The sequence below is a fragment of the Sebastes fasciatus genome, chromosome 10 (genome assembly GCF_043250625.1).
Source record: "Sebastes fasciatus isolate fSebFas1 chromosome 10, fSebFas1.pri, whole genome shotgun sequence".
In the NCBI taxonomy this organism is placed as follows: domain Eukaryota; kingdom Metazoa; phylum Chordata; class Actinopteri; order Perciformes; family Sebastidae; genus Sebastes; species Sebastes fasciatus.
The window spans coordinates 24,038,620-24,054,863 of record NC_133804.1 but is presented as its reverse complement, the minus strand read 5'-3'; the positions used below and the strand labels follow the sequence as shown (position 1 = coordinate 24,054,863).

General features: G+C 43.2%; 1 protein-coding gene across 1 annotated transcript; it reads left to right on the top strand.

The window, feature by feature from the left end:
* Nucleotides 1-2,899: 2,899 nt before the first annotated feature.
* Nucleotides 2,900-6,916, top strand: spry1 (sprouty homolog 1, antagonist of FGF signaling (Drosophila)). The gene is made up of 2 exons (XM_074649067.1): nucleotides 2,900-3,527; nucleotides 4,909-6,916. Exon 2 carries the CDS (start codon nucleotides 4,964-4,966, stop codon nucleotides 6,053-6,055), a length of 1,092 nt encoding a protein of 363 aa, XP_074505168.1. The 5' UTR covers nucleotides 2,900-3,527; nucleotides 4,909-4,963; the 3' UTR covers nucleotides 6,056-6,916.
* Nucleotides 6,917-16,244: the final 9,328 nt, after the last annotated feature.

The window sequence follows — 16,244 nt, the reverse complement described above, 5'->3', positions numbered from 1 at the left end:
AAGAACATTACAGGAGAAAGAAGAGTCACAAATATGTTAATAAGCTCTGATGGTGATATTTAATACAGGTCTAATAGTTTACAGCTGAATTAGACTGCTTAGAAAAGTCTCTAAAATACACACATTTTATTCAAAAACCATGCAATTCACATAAAATAATGTCAAATGCACTCTTAGTCGGTGCAAAATTGAGCTGGGAGCAGGTTTGGACTGGATTTTAAGACTTCTCCATGCATTGGTCTGATTTAGCTCTGCAGCTTTTGCTGTCTTTTCTGCATATTTTAGTGCAACTTTTGTATTATTTGTAAGTTTAAATATGTGTGGCTCTTCAAAAAAGTATGTTCCATATGGGATTTTTTTAAACTGCATGGTTAAATCACAAGTTTTTAAATGTTTTCACCCAGACAGAAAAGACTTTAGGCCCATATATTTGACAAGAATCCTATAAATTGTTTTATAAATGCTTATATAACGTACATCATGGCCCCTTTAATCAGAATATTACATTATGTCCCCCCTTGTAATAATAACATATATGGAATTAAATAGTGGAATTAGCCTATTATTATTATCTGGGGACCTTCTGGACCCCCTTCCACCAGGATCCCTGATGCTTCCTAAAGCCCTGCATGGTTTGTGGAACCACTGCTCCATCATATCCTCGAGGGGAGAAAAGCAGCCCCGGCTGGTATATTCATCACATCCATCCATGGAAAATCAGCTAATTGCTGTAATCGTGAGATTTCCGTCCGCACTTCCGACCACTAAGAGCAGAGGGATCCAGGCGGCCATCTGTCGGTCGACCAGGATCTGCTTTATCACCAACAAGCTGAATGTTAACATCCAGTCAGTCGCTTTAACTCCATCACTATTCTCCCTTTAAACATGCTCTGACCCCAAATGGCACTGGAGGTCATTCATCTATTGATTTTTCCATTTGAATAGGATAAATTGACTTTGTATTGAACTTCCTTTTCTCATGGATCCGGATGTAGCGCATCCGCGACACCAATCAAACCAGACAGTCAGGAACAGAGAGGAGGAGGAGGAGGAGGAGGAAGAGGAGGGTGGGGGGGAGTCTTTCCCCTGGCTGCAGGGCTGCTTTTTTCTTAAGGTGGTCCGGGACTAAACCCCCAACCACCACCACCACCACCATCTCCCCCACCCACCATGCAAAAAGTCGACCCATGGAACTGTTGAATTGGTGGGAAAATGTCCATATCAGAGGAGTTATGCAAGCTGCAGGCTCATGGTGACACATTTTTTATTTCCTCTGGTGTCGTCACAAGCGAGCAGAGAAGAGACATCCTGTTGATGTTTCCTCCCTGAATTCTCTATAAACTCACAGTTTGTCTGTGCGAGACTCCAGCAGCTGGGGGTCTTTTAATGGAGTCCTGCATGGCTGACTTTGATTCACTTTTAAGAATATTACAATACTTTAATATGTGTGTTTGTGTCCTCAATGCACTGCTAAATACCACATAGATTATTAACTTTAATTTGAAAATGCATTATCTTTGTTGAGGAACCCTGTTTATAAACCATTTTAATTACATACATATAGGAAAAAAAGTTTTGGTATATTACATATGACAAAATATTTGTCAAACTGGTCATTTTCGGTTCCCTAACATGTTAAATAATTAAACATATTTGCTGCATTTAAGTTTCAGCCTTCATCTCTCACCCCAAATGCTTCAGTTAGAATCATGTTTTATTCAGTTTATTAGATAGCTCATAAATTGTACTTCCATTTAGACTACTTCTGTTAAACATATGATGAGAAAACATCAAAATGCCTTATGGTATTATGCTTTAAAGCCTTATAATAACTTCTATCTTTTAGGGACCAGCATGGTATTTCAGTTTATTTTTAGAGGCAGAGCAAATCATTTAATGTAAAATGTATTACAAATTTGCTTTTACTTGTCATTTTATGTTGTGTGTCTAAGGCAAATGACAAATCAGCAAGTATATAAATAAATGGTGCGTTTGTTACATTACTATTAGTCACATTAACCTCATTCACATCATTATTCATAACCCACTAGAACAGAAACTAGTAGTTTCATCTCACCCCAATGCTTCAGTTAGAATCATGTTTATTAGATAGTTAATAAATTGTACTTCCATTTAGGCTACTTCTGTTAAACATATGATCAGAAAACATCAAAATGCCTTATGGTATTATGCTTTAAAGCTTTATAATAACTTCTATTTGTTCGGGACCAGCATTGTATTTCAGTTTATTTTAGAAGCCGAGCAAAAAAAAATTCAATAAATGTAAAATATATAAAAAAACGTTTACTTGTCATTTCATGTTGTGTGTCTAAGGAGTGTGAAGCAGAAAAATGACAAATCAGCAAGTATATAAATAAATGGTTTGTTACATCACTATTAGTCATATGAATTAAGTATTTCAGTTTATTTTAGAAGGGGAGCAAAAAATAAATTCAATAAATTTAAAATGTATAAAAAAATTAAAAAAATAATAAAAAATAATAAGCATGGTACCAGCATGGTATTTCAATTTATTTTAGAAGCAGAGCAAAAAAATCAATACATATAAAATGTATTTATTTTTTTTTAAATGTGCTTTTACTTGTCATTTCATGTTGTGTGTCTAAGGAACACACCAACCAGAAAATGACAAATCAGCAAGTATATAAATAAATGCTTTGTTACATCACTATTAGTCACATTAACCTCATTCACATCATTATTCATAACCCACAAGAACGGAAACTAGTAGGTTTTTTTTCCAGCCCCCCCTCATACATAGAGCCACACCACTAGAATAAAAACCCTCCCAGTCCACCTTAAACTAGTGCACACATCTCTATCGCCCGGCCTTCCACATCTGCCCAATGAATCAGGAGCGGATGCGATGTATCCTTTTTCAGTGGAGTGAATGGGCCAATGGGAGTTGGCTTGTCGAGCAAACACTGAGCTCTGCGTTCCCATTCATTCAGTGAGTGGTGAACAGGAGCCCGCAGAGCTGCAGAGAGAGAGAGAGAGAGAGAGAGAGAGAGCACCGCTTCTCTGCGACCCAAAACGACGCTTCTTCTTCTTTTTCTGCTGCGAGCGCAGACTGAGACTCTCCGCAACAAGAAGAAGAAGTAAACAGCACAAGAGCTCCAACTCACACTCTCCACAGAGACTAGAAGATAGGGAGGAAAAGTCTTGGATATTTCATTTCTCCGACACGTTTTACGCATTTTTTTCTCCCTATATTTTACAACAATTCCTGCGGGACTTCTTCTTTTGCCTCCCCAAGTGCTCCACCGTGGATTTACTTTGTTTTATCCTGGGAGAGACGGATGCATGCGTAAAAAACTGAACTTCTCTGCTGAACTAAACCAAGAAAAAAAGGGAATAATAACGCAAAAGAAAGGGATACACTTGGATTAACAGGCTGTGAATGTGAATGTTATGCATCAGACCTTATTATAGTCGTTTGTGGATGGAGTTTTGGTTATTGACTATTTTGGGTTGATGGATTCGACGTTATGGATGGTTGCATATAGGTACGTATCTTCCTTTACTATTTCACACTTGTTTTACGTTTTATTATGTTGCTTTTACGCAGTTTATTATCCGATAGTAGCGCACATATAGCGACCTAAATGTTTTTGTTAACGCTGGTGCACAAATCCTAAGACTTTCTGTGTAATTTTTCTGTGCGTTTTGGCACAGGGAAAACACTAAATGAATCGCGATTAGTTTGGTTGAAGTTGATGGATCTCTCCATTGCATGTGTCCTTCCGTGGCTCTTCTCTTCTGCTGTAACAAACACCCATCCCCCCATGCACGGCGGTTGTTTTCATTCATAAGTTTTTTCTCCTCCGTCTATTTGGATGCGTCCTCTTAATGTCTCTTGATCTCCGGCTCTCTGTGTGTTTTTATAGGATCCTGCTTTTATTACTGCGCACGACGTCTCCTCCTTTTGAACGCGCTCTGTGCGGATAATCCTATTAATAGTGCGCCTTCTGACGCGTAAAGTTCTTAAAAAAACAACAAGTTTGCTTATTTACAAAGCGCAATAAGAGATCAAAATCAGCTCCTGGCTGCAGTGTGTGTGAGGTTTAATGAGGTTTTGGCCTCGTGCAGGTCGGTGTTGCTTCATAACATCCACGAAGCCTCCAACACAAATTCCTGATGGTGTTTATGACATAAACACAGTTATTAGACAAATTGTTATGCTTCAAATAAACTTCAAAATCCGTGTCTTGCTGTAGTTTTTAATCCGACAACTTTCAACCAAAGTCGGTATTTTGTCGGAACTTGGTCTGACCTTTTTTTTTTTTTTTGCTCTACTTTTGTCCCCCATTTCCCTGAAATCCCTTTTGGTGTAGTAATAGAATACTAAGTGAGGCAGCTCATTTAGTTCCCTTGGATCGCGTCCTCATTTCGTCTCCTCGCGGTGCATTTAAATGTTAACTAGTCATACAAATGTAAATGAGGAGGGGAAGTATTTGTAGGGCCTACTGAAGTTTAGATGTGTGCGTGTTATTGGGGAGGAAGGTACAAAAAGTCTTGTTAATAGTCAACTTTTTTTTTTTGCCTCACTTAAGGGGATCAAAAGTGACATATTGTCATGTTGACAGGATGAAAACAGTCAGTCTGAGTCAACTTTAAATACTCCTTCAAATATTGCACTTCAAACAATAATACAAACTATTTCTGCTGCTGCAGAATCCTTCTTATGTTTTGGTTTAGGGGATAATGATATGAGACTGATTGGTTTCCACTTGGCTTTGAATTTGAAATGGCCGTGTCAACCCGTCTTCCATCAGGACAGTGTGTGTTTGCCAGTTATGCCATGTTTTGTCTCTGTCTGATGATGTCTCCCTCCCTCCTCTGCCTCTCCTTTGTCTCTCCCCTGGCCTCTCTTCCCCCCTCTGGCAGGTTTTCCGATGCATGCCAAGTCCACGGTGAATGTCGGAAGTGGTGATCCCCCCAGATGGAGCTCCAAAGTCAACATGGCCCCGGCGGTTCATTAGTGGTGATCCAGCAGCCTTCCCTAGAGAGCCGGCAGAGGTCGGATTACGAGCGGGAGCTCCAGCATGCCGCCATTCTCTCCCTGGACCAAATCAAGGCCATCCGCTCCAACAACGAGTACACCGAGGGGCCCTCGGTGGTACGGAGGCCCCCAGCACCCCGCATGGTCCCCAGGCCCCAGGACAAGCAGGAGAGAACTCACGAGGTCATCCTCGTCAATGTGAACAACAATTATGAGCACCGGCCGTCAGGTCACCACCATCACGTCGGGGGCGGCGGCGTGGTGGTCGTGGCCGGGGGACAGCAGTACGGCGGGTCCCGGGCGCCGGGGCTCAGTCGCTCCACTAGCACAGGAAGTGCCGCCAGTTCAGGGAGCAACAGCAGCGCCTCCTCTGAACAGGGACTCTTGGCACGCTCGCCCCCCACCAGGCCCGGCGCGAGCTTACAGCACCACCACAGAGCGGACCGGCCTGTTCGGACTCAGCCCAAGCCCAAGGCCCTATCGCAGCCCCAGCAGGGACCTCACTTCCATCAGCCTCCACTAGAGGCTCCACTCAAGCCCCAAGGCAAAGGGAAATCAGACTTTTCGGTCTCCGGCAACGGGGTGGTGGCCGCCGCCGGGCACCAGTTCATCTGCGAGCGCTGTGGGAAGTGCAAGTGCAGCGACTGTACAGCACCCAGGAGCCTGCCTTCGTGTCTGGCGTGCAACGGCCAGTGCCTCTGCTCGGCCGAGAGCGCGCTGGAGCACGGCACGTGCATGTGCCTGGTCAAGGGCATCTTCTACCACTGCTCCAATGACGATGAGGGCGACTCGTGCGCCGACCACCCCTGCTCGCTGTCACGCTCCCACTGCTGCTCTCGTTTCCTGTGCATGGGATTAATGTCGGTACTCTTCCCCTGTCTGCTATGCTACCCACCTGTCAAGGGGTGTCTGAAGGCGTGCCAGGGCTGCTACGACCGGGTTAACAGGCCCGGCTGTCGCTGCAAGAACTCCAACACTGTCTATTGCAAACTGGAGAGCTGGGCCCCACAGACCCAGGAGAAACCTTCCTGATCGGCCCCTGTGTGTGTTTGTGAGTGCGTGTGCGCGGGAGACTCTTGATGTGGATCTTATGATGACAATGATAATGATGATGATAGTCACAAATTAATGTTTATCAAACATTCTAAGCACCTCCCACCAGCCTCCCCCTCCTCGCTGCGGAAACCTAAGGAGCTAAGCAAAGGAGTAACGAAAACCACTCAATTATTTTTATTTTCTCTGGATCAGGACCATGTTTTTACAGACCAGTGTTTGCCTTAACTGTTTCTATGTCTATCCTCAGCTCCTCATTAACACTATTTTTTTATATATATGAAAAAAGTTTTTCTTCCGTTTTAGGTAGGCAGTTTCCTCTGGGTCTGTGTGCCACAGTGGGAGCTGCCTCTCACCAAATCTGTGAAGGACGATCTACTATAGGGCAATTATGTAGCTGTTACCTGGTATTCATAGCAAGCAGGTATGTTTGAATTTATTGGTTGCTACCACACTAAAACCGTGGTTCCTATGCTCATGTTGCATTAACGAAAGCACATCCATCTCATAGTATTTTTTTTTTCTCCACTTGGATATGTTTCTCTCCTTCCACCCATCTGAACTTTTTCATACACATTCTGTGGCATTCTCCCATGTTTGTTTGTTTTCTTTATTTTTGTGTAAATTGTATGCTCAAAATCCATAAGAGGAATTCTGGCTATTTTTTAAAAAGAAAAAATGTCTGTTAAAACATTTTTTTTGTTGTAAAAAATATTTATTATGTGAAGCTCTATTATTTTATGATATTTATTGCAAGAGACAGTCTTAAATTTACTCATGTCTGAATATAACAAAATATCAAATACTTACTGAAAAATTAAAGGGTGGCACAAAAGAAAACTATGTTAACTTTAATGCAGAAAATATATTAATTAATGAAAAAAAAAACCAACGTCTGGTGTCTTGATTGAGCTGCTGAGAAACAGGAATGAAAGATCTGACTGATGGATGATTTTAAGGGAATTTTCATGAGTTTGAGTTCAATGGCGAACAGCAAATCGCTGTTTTATGTGTGTGCATGTGTGTGTATGTTCACGCTGGGTGTGGAATTCCTGGTAAAAAAAAAAAAAAAAAAAATCAGCAGTGAGTAGAAACAGCTTGTAGCTTCGAAATGTGACTGTTTACATTCTTGGAGGGCTTCTTTGCTGCGATTCTCCTCGGTAACCTTGAAAGCTAAACAATACAGGTCATTGACACGATTAGCCCTGAAGCTGCTATAGCATCAACAGAGCCTCCACGTTTCCATGAGTTATGCTCACAGGAAGTAACTCTCCTGCTAAGCCCCCCCACTCCACTCACCAGCCAACAAGTCACCGCAAAACTATGCACTGTAGTTTACTCCCTGGGATTTAATGCGGCTAGATCGGGATGTTCCCAAACTCCCAAATGGTCTCCATATTGTGGAGCCCAACAGTGTGTGCCTTGAGAAACGAGAGCAACCATTACGAGTAGCCGGGCCACCTGTTCAAAGATAATAAACCGGGGCTATCAATGCTGGGCTTTTATGGCGTGGTTCCTGCACTAAAGGCAACGACAGGGGCAGATCCAGCCCCCACCTCGACCCACACACCCCCCACCCATTTGGCCGCCTCTTTTTGTCAGTGAATTTATCACATGGGAAGTCCGCTGACCCCCCCACTGACACCCACTCCCCCTCTTCCACCTCCGGGCCCCCAGGGGATGAGATCATCACTTTGAAAGTTGGTTGGTCAGCCAGAAATGCCAACAGTTGGGGAAACACAAACTGTGACCAGGAATTTCTCTGGGACAAAGGGGGAAAAAAAATATACTTTGGCTTAGGTTTGGAAAACTGCAGGGTTGGCAGGAAAACAACATGTCTATAATCAGCTACATGTGACGGTGGTGCCCTCAGGTGCTCTGTGCAGCAGGCCTGGGATCTTTGGATTCAGAGTTTTTGCTAAACGGGAATATGAACCTCTTGATTTAACTTGAAGCCCCACAGTTAAAAGCTGCAGCTTTTGAGGAGTAAAAAGGTTTTAAATCCTCCACAGATAAGAAGCTAAACAGTAAACATGAGCACAAAGGAAGTATCTTGTTGCTTTTGTCATTTAGCTGACCAGGCTTTCACTGAGACTGACTAGCATGCAGTCTTATTCCAGTTTGTCAGCAGTTTGCATTAAATGAACCGTCCCTCCAAATGGGCCTTCTGTACTTAATGTGCTTTTCTTTCCCTTTTTGGTGGAATGTACCTTTTGTTGCCCTGAATAGTTGAGAGTGGATTAGCGATTTGTCAATTTCCTGTTACCTTTCAGAGCTGCAATTCGAGCCCCATTTGCTCCTGGCTCCTGGATGATAGCAAACAATAGGAGGCCTTTTTTCAGGTTTCACTATAGTTCCCCTGTACGGATGAGGGGGGGTGGAAGAGATCTAAACTGTATTCAGGAGGTGCTGAACAGGAAGACAGTGTTTACTTGATATTTCCCAGCCTAAGCCAAATAAGGAAACAGATCCTACTCCCACCATTTCCAGAACTTGGCTCTGTTAAGTCCTCAACATGTCTCTTAAATCTCTGATATTATCAGCGGAGGTGTCTAAAATAACATTTAAAGGCCTGTGAATAGTTCCTTTAACTGTTCAGTCAACCTGCCACGTGAACTGCTCTGTAACTGCGTCACATGTTACTCATCACGGGACTCCACTGTGAAAAAAGTGAAATCTGAGTCAGTATTAAGTAATTCAATGATATAAATGGTCATAACGCCCTCCTCCTCCTTCTCTTTGCACTTGTTTCAGAGTAAATTTAGCTGCTCCACACGCCCACGTAATGCTATTTAGAGTTGTCAGGCTTGGCGGGTCCCTTGCTGCAGCTTTGGGTTTTTCGAGGCCATACAAGTGCAAACACGCATGACTACCAAGTGAGTCACGGTGGAACCTCCAACCCACACATCCTACCGGGGCAGTCCTTTTCTTAGCCAGGGCACCGCTGCCGGCAGAGCCGCGATGGAGCAGGATACTCTATAAACAGTCATCCTCCTCCACAGCATTCATCACCAAAAGGCCTGCTTCAGCTTTCCTCCGCCTCCTCATCTGGTTTTCATTATTTCCCCTCATGGCATATAAATAGAAATTAGCAATCAGGGGAAACGTGGGGGTGGTGGGTTTTGGAGAGGAAGGCGGCTTTTTTGGACTTCAGCGTGATGACCAAAGTTTATGGAAGCTATCTCCCTCAGATATTCGGTTTTGGATGATCTCGGCGTGCTGGAGCGACATGTGAGAGTTCATGTGTTTTGGAAACTGCTCCAACATCCACACTCGGACTCCACAGGATTAAAACGACATTGAAAAAATATTAGATAGCCATAAAACATTTGAGTGCAGGTCCTAATAAAGTCACTGCTATAATTCACTAGGTCCAAAATGCTTGAAAAATATACAGTATACTGCTGTTGGGTAAAAACCTTGTTTATCCAAAAGGTAAATAAGAAAAGCAGCCTTGTGTTTGCCTCGACCACCACGCGCTTCAGAGTTTATATAACAGGTTTTGAAAGGGTTTGGTTTGGAGAATTTTCTCAACCCACAGAGGAACATGTAATCCTTCAATTTAACTTAAAACGTGATATTTTCACCTAACAGAGATGATATTATAAAGACCGTTTTTGGCTTAACGGCCAACAGATTTTGCGGCTCTCAGAGAGGTCCGAACAGCCATCGTTTGCAGAACATACACATTACTGTAACTGTAGTTCATCTGCTTGACTTCTGGTACAGAACTTGTTTCATGCAGAAAGTAGATTTAGAAAATCTCATGGAGGGGTTTCCTGACAGATTAGATGCTCCTTTACAAATACAAATGAACTTGAATGCAGCAATTTAGTAGCTGGGCAAAATCTTCTCATTAAAAATAACACATTTACTTCCTTATCTCTAGTAGTATCTAGCATGTAGATACTCTTGGGTATATTTGCCAAAGTTTTGAGATAGTTTCCTCCGAAATTTCTGCCTCCACACCAAAAGACCTCCGCTTCTTTGCAGAAGCGATGTCCTGGTTACTATGGATAATCCATTGACCTCACTGTCAACAGTTTCCACGTGGAACTACTTTCTATTTTTTGAAGAAATAGTCCCTGTGAAAACTGAACTGTTGACAGTGAGTCTGTAGATTATTCAAATAACTGGAACATTGTTTCTGGAAACACATTTTCAGTGTAGCACAAACACATTTAAAATTGATCTTCTCGTACTTGAACGATGTCAGAAATTTCTAATATCTCAAAACCAAATCAAATCGAGAGAGAAGAAGAAGACGTTTTTTTGTACTTTGGGTGAATGTTTGCTGGATAAAACTACACTGCTGCTTCCTGTTTGTCAGACGAGCGGCGTGTCAGTGGACACACAGTCGTTTAGCGACCTCCTTCCTCCTCAGGAGCCATAAAGGGCCTGTAGGGATGACCCAGTGTTTTATCAGGTGTCGAAGGCCATTCAAGACGGAGGTGTTTCATTGGGGCTGAAGCATTTGCTCCTGGGTACACACGCCCACCAACAGGAACTGTAGTGTAAAACTTTCACCCCCCCACCTCCTCCTAACCTGCTATGTGTCTATGCAGCGTTAGCAGCTATCTGATACCACATTCTTCCCCAAGCCCCCTTCCTGTCTCTTGTCTTTGCCATTTTATGGACAAAGGCCAGTTGGAGGGGATGATGATGATGATGATGATGATGAGAAGGAGGAGGAGGCCTGCGGATCAATACAACACACGACCATTGGTAATTATTTAGCTGGCTCCTTTCGTAATTAATGGCCAGGCGTTATTTTGGCCACAGACGAGATTTGCTTCTTGATCAATGGCTCCTATTTCATCAACGCGATTGACTCATCAGTATTCAAAGTGTCACTTCCTTCCTGCAAAGTTAGCGCAAAAGCCGTTTGGCAGCCCTCACAGACCCCGATAGACTATAGCTGGTGATTTTGTATTCCGTTCGCTAATTAAATCAGCGGGGTGTTTGTCTCAGTGTTGCTCTTACTGGAGACTGTTGCTAGAAACAGACAGTTGTCGTTAGATTTGATCCCCAAATATGCTCCGAATGGTTCAAGAGATACCAAAAAAAGACCATAGTTTATAGTTTATCTTACATAAAAAACATCTCTAATTTAAAAACTTCATCTGGAAAGTCTTCACGTTGAAGAACATTTCTGATACATACTGCCGTGTTAACCCAGAGCTGCTTTAACTTACTCTCCCATAGCCTAACCCTGACAAGATCACGTCCTTGTTCCTCTTTTAACAGCCTCAGGGGACAGTTTTGTGTGTTTGCTGCTGCATTCCAGGCCCCCTACAAACCACTTTTGTTCTGTTTTTCCCTTTGATATCTCAACCAAGGACAACAAAAAGCATCACATATGCACATTAGATAAATGGATAGATGGATTGATAGATAGATTTGTGTGTGCTTGTTTGCGAGGCAGAAGAGGAAGCTTGCTTCTTTCTTTATCCACCCTCTCCTCCCCCTTCATTCCCTCTTCTTTTTTTTTTAGATTAGACTATGCATCCAGACAGATGGTTCCCGTCTGCTGGCTTTTTTCAATTCACTTCCTCTCCTCACAGACAGCCACCCTTCCCCCCTCTGCTGTCTCTCTCCCTCCCTCCCTCTCTCTCTATCTCCACCTCCCCCCTCCAACGGCTCCTCTGTTATGTGGCCAGAAATAATCTTTTATTGCCCAGTTGTTCGGAAGTGACCTCCTGCCCTTGATTAGATAGGGCCAAGTCCTATCACACGATTGTGTTTGAGCTGGCGGACTGACCCCCCCCCCACAACACACTCACACACACCAAACTCACCCCCTCCCACACCAGCCCCATCCTTTTTCCAACCCCCCGTCCCTCTCTCAGTGCCGGGGCCTTGGTGATCCTGTGTGAGGGGACAACAATGGGGGGCTTTAGTCCCGTCCGGCTCTTCTCGGCTGGGGGGCAACAGGGTGGGGGTCATGAGGGACTTTCTTTTTTTTTTTTCATCAGTCAGCCAGTCACCGGGTGGAAGTTGCAACCCTCCCTCCCTCCCTCCACGACCTTCCCCCCCGAAGCCTCCATCCCATCTCCAGTACGATGGTTAACCTGCCAGTTGCCGGTTTGCTCACCCTCCTCCTCCTCCTCCTCCCTCCTATGCTGATGACCCCCCCACCCCACCCTTAAGAGCCTCCCCAGACACAGATAGATAGTCTCCTACGCTATCAGTGCACCTTTGAGTCTGCTGTATGGTCAACCGACAGGTAGGCTTGCTGAGATATTTGACCAATGTGGAGTTTTGGATCAGGCTGATCCTGTTAAAGACCCATGTTCTCTACAAATATTCAATACATTCAATACTTTTTTTCCTCCCTGTTTACCTGGTTTGGGATCAGTTTTGGGGCCAACATAAGAACAATCATTTAAAGAAAGATAGTCAGATATTAGAGTTAGTGATGACTTTTCTTAAAGAGGTGTGGTCACTTTTTATATAACCAGCATCCTTAGATTTAAGCTTTTTTTCACCCTTAAACTCTCCTAAACACATTCTTATCCCAACTTGTCAAATACTGATGCTTTGTCAGACCCCTTGGCATCACTTTTTACTCCTCTTGTGTCATGTTTGGTTCTACTTCCGGTCTCTGTATGTTTTCCCGTCTACTTGATTATTCCTCACCTGCTCTCAATTAACCTCCTGCCCCTGATTTTGCCACTAGTCCTCCCTTAGGTTCCCTTGTTGCCCTACCAGATTGTCTTTGTTCTACCCCCGTGTGCTCATCACTTTCCAGCATCTCATCAAGATTTCTATTTTGGACTTAACATTATTATCTGGTTCCCTGGCCCAGTCACAACAGAAAGTGGCACAGCGAATTGAATCTGCCCATCTCTGCAAAATACAAGAAGTTTGGTGACGTGAGTATACTCGCAGCGGTAACCTAGCTCGTTAACCTGTGATACACTAGCCAGCCAGCAACCTGTCAGTCACTATAGCCATGTTTCCACCAAGCAGTTCCATTTGTTCCACATGAGAACGGTTATTTTCGTGGTTCCATTAGCAAACGTTGTGGATAGTACCTTTTTTTGGTACCACCTTGGTCGAGGTTCCAGGTGAGCTGAGCTGATACTAAAAGGTGGAGTTAAAACACTACGGACCACTGTTTGGTCAGAGATAACCGTCTCTAGCATGACATGGGACATCCTGCACAAACCTGCAAATGTTATATTACCAAGCTATTGCCAATAGCGACCGCAATTTTTTTTATATACTTGACCCCAATTTAAAAAAAAATGGCAGCCAGTGTCACTATGGCTATCTCCGCTGAGAATCCCACCTACACTGAGGGGGTAGGCTACTATCCGCAGTGGAAAATTAATAAAGAAAAGCATATGGTACCAAAAAGTGAGTCCAGTTAAGTCAAGCAGAGCTGTACCATGCAGTGGAAACACGGCATATACTGTAACTCTGAAGACTAGCTGACTTTCTAACTGTCAGTTAGCTATTTAGCATGGCCTCTAACGGTACAAGTTCATATCATTGACTCTAGTCTCGTTACTGTCTACAAAACTACAGGTACGCCAGAGGAGTTTAAATAAAAGTGGATGCTAGTAGCCTATAGGCTAATATGACTTCCTCTGTTTTGGTCTCTGGCTCTCCGTTCAGCTCTGTCAAGATAGCTTGCTCTTGGTCAATGGGCAAATTCATATATCAAAGTTTACCCAAGTTGAACTCTACATAAATAATTTAGCAGATTTTCTTGGCATTTGTGAGCTCTGTTCATTGGAGCAATTCTATTGAAATCAATAGATTTTGCTGCAAAGTTTGAATGGGGCTTAAAATGATAAGACACTATAATATAAACGGTAAACAAATTAGCAGGTTAATTGACAAGTCTACCCTATTCTGGTGGGTATACCATGCATTTCATTCCTGGTCGTAAGTCTGCTCACAATAGGCCTACTTTATAATTCACTCATTTAGCCGATTCCCACATTCTAAGTGATTGAAAATCAGAAGAATGTGTCAAATCTTTTTACATAAAATCATATTAGTGATATATTACACTGACATGCTGTAAAACTAGGCTACATAGACCATTCCAAACATCCCCCTGGGTACAAATTGAGCAGTTTCTCCATTGGAGACATGACATCTACCCACAACTTTGGCTCTTTTTCCATTGTGGTTGCGTTCGTCAATTGTATAACCTCACAAACTAGTTTAATGAGTTTTAACACGAGACTGAGCAATCAAACCACTATCTCCATCAAAGCAACGCCACTCTTACTTTTTTATGTAAACTATTTTTCTAACTTTATTGTCAGTTTTACAGCAGTGCAACAACTCCAGGGGATAGGCAGCCGTTTTTTTTTTTTCTGCACCGTCTTGTTTGTCTCCTTGTCCTCCGGAGCTGTAAACCCATAACAAAACCCTCGGTTTCCAGTTTCACTCTGGGAATGAAGGCCAGGCTGTGTGAATAGGGGGAGAATAGACAGGAAGACAACTCTGATTACCTCCATAAAGGAGCTGACCTCATGTCGCTCCCTCTTCTACTTCTTCCTCTTCTTCTCCACCTTTTGCAAAACAGCATTTGCATTTTACACTTGTGTAGCCATGTAGCTCAAATAGAAAGCGTAAATATGCACCATTGTTAGGCTGACATAGATCTATAAGGCATACTTTCTTACTAAAGATCATAAATGTTAGTGTCAAAGTAATGTGACTTGTTTTATGTTTTATTTGAACATTTTTAAAAAGAAAGGTCAGACAGACTAATAAATTTTTTGTTTTAAAACACAAACCTTGCTACGTTTATGCCTAGCGTCCGCACTACTCCGGCGTTTTCAAGCCCCTAAAACGGAGACGTTTGACAACGCGACTGAGCCCGTTTTAGTTTTAAAACTCCGGGGTTTCGTTTTAGTCTGAACAGACAGAAACGGAGACCTTTTGAAAATGATGACACAGACAACCACGTTTGCTTACTGATTGGGTCTTAACAGTCATGACATGTCCTTCCCTGATTGGTCACGCTCCATCACGTGAACCTTTCCCAACATAAAAAAAATGAAATCAGCCTCGACCATCAGTGGTTCATTTCAACATGGATAATCAGTTACAAGCGTTGCTGACCTTGTTGTCTATGCTAGCAGCTTTTTATGCAGTTAAATTCTGCATTTTATAGCGCTACTACTGCCTACATGAAAAGGAGGCAAGCTGTTATTCGAGTGCTTTGCATCAATGCCAAGCCCCCAGGAAGAGCGCCGCTCTTTGAAGCCAATTTTAGTAGTGGCCAAACAGTAGTATTAAAAATACTTTCCCCATAGACTTACATTGGGGAAAGAGATGTCTGTAACTCAGCAGATAATCTTTTTTGAGGTGAATCAACTTCCCAGTACGAACACTTGAATAGCCCTTATTTAAACCATTAGGTCCTAAATGTTGTAAAATGTACTAATAGCTGAATCCAGATTTATTTTCCTTCCTCCGTTCATGTGAATGAGACCCAGATCGTGGCTGGAGCGAGGTCTGGGAGGCGGGGTTAAAGAAAACGCTACTGCGCCTGCTTTATGGGCCCAATGGATGCGGAAGATCGCTGGATGATCCGGGTACTTTATCACTCGGCATTCGAGCCATTTTGGCTTCATGCGTCACTGAGCAACTCTCATCGGAACGAACGGGAAGAGCCCGCCTCCAACACTCTATCCAGTTTTCTTTATAAATCCATGGTAAATTCTCGCGTCCAGTGCTGCTTCTTGTTTACACTGGCACGCACATTCCCAGTGTACTTGAATGGTCATGTAATATACGTTTTCAGGTGTGGTGGCATGGATGGGGATCAATTCTGAAACGGCCCTAAAACGCTCGTCTGGACGGAGATCGGGTTCGTTTTTAAAGCGATTTTTTAAAATGAAAACATATTAGTGTGGATGTAGCCTGAGGATGATCAAATCAGATTCAAGTCTTGTCCGGCAGTTCAAATAAATGCATGCGGTTCAGAACAGATGACGCCAGTTCTGTATCAGGTTCCTTCAAAATGTTTTTAATAATCATGTTTACAGTCGGCCTATTACAGTGAACGAATCAGACCCCGTGGAAAGTTTGAGGGCATCATAGCAGGGACCCTCTACTCCTCCCTGCCCACCCCCCCTCCAGGGTCTCCAGCCCCAAATCCAAAGCAGGGGGGGTCCCGAACAGGAAGCTTAGAGTA

Bases quoted from the DNA above. Each gene is read 5' to 3' on its own strand.
- spry1 (XM_074649067.1), top strand. From the start codon at position 4,964: ATGGAGCTCCAAAGTCAACATGGCCCCGGCGGTTCATTAGTGGTGATC.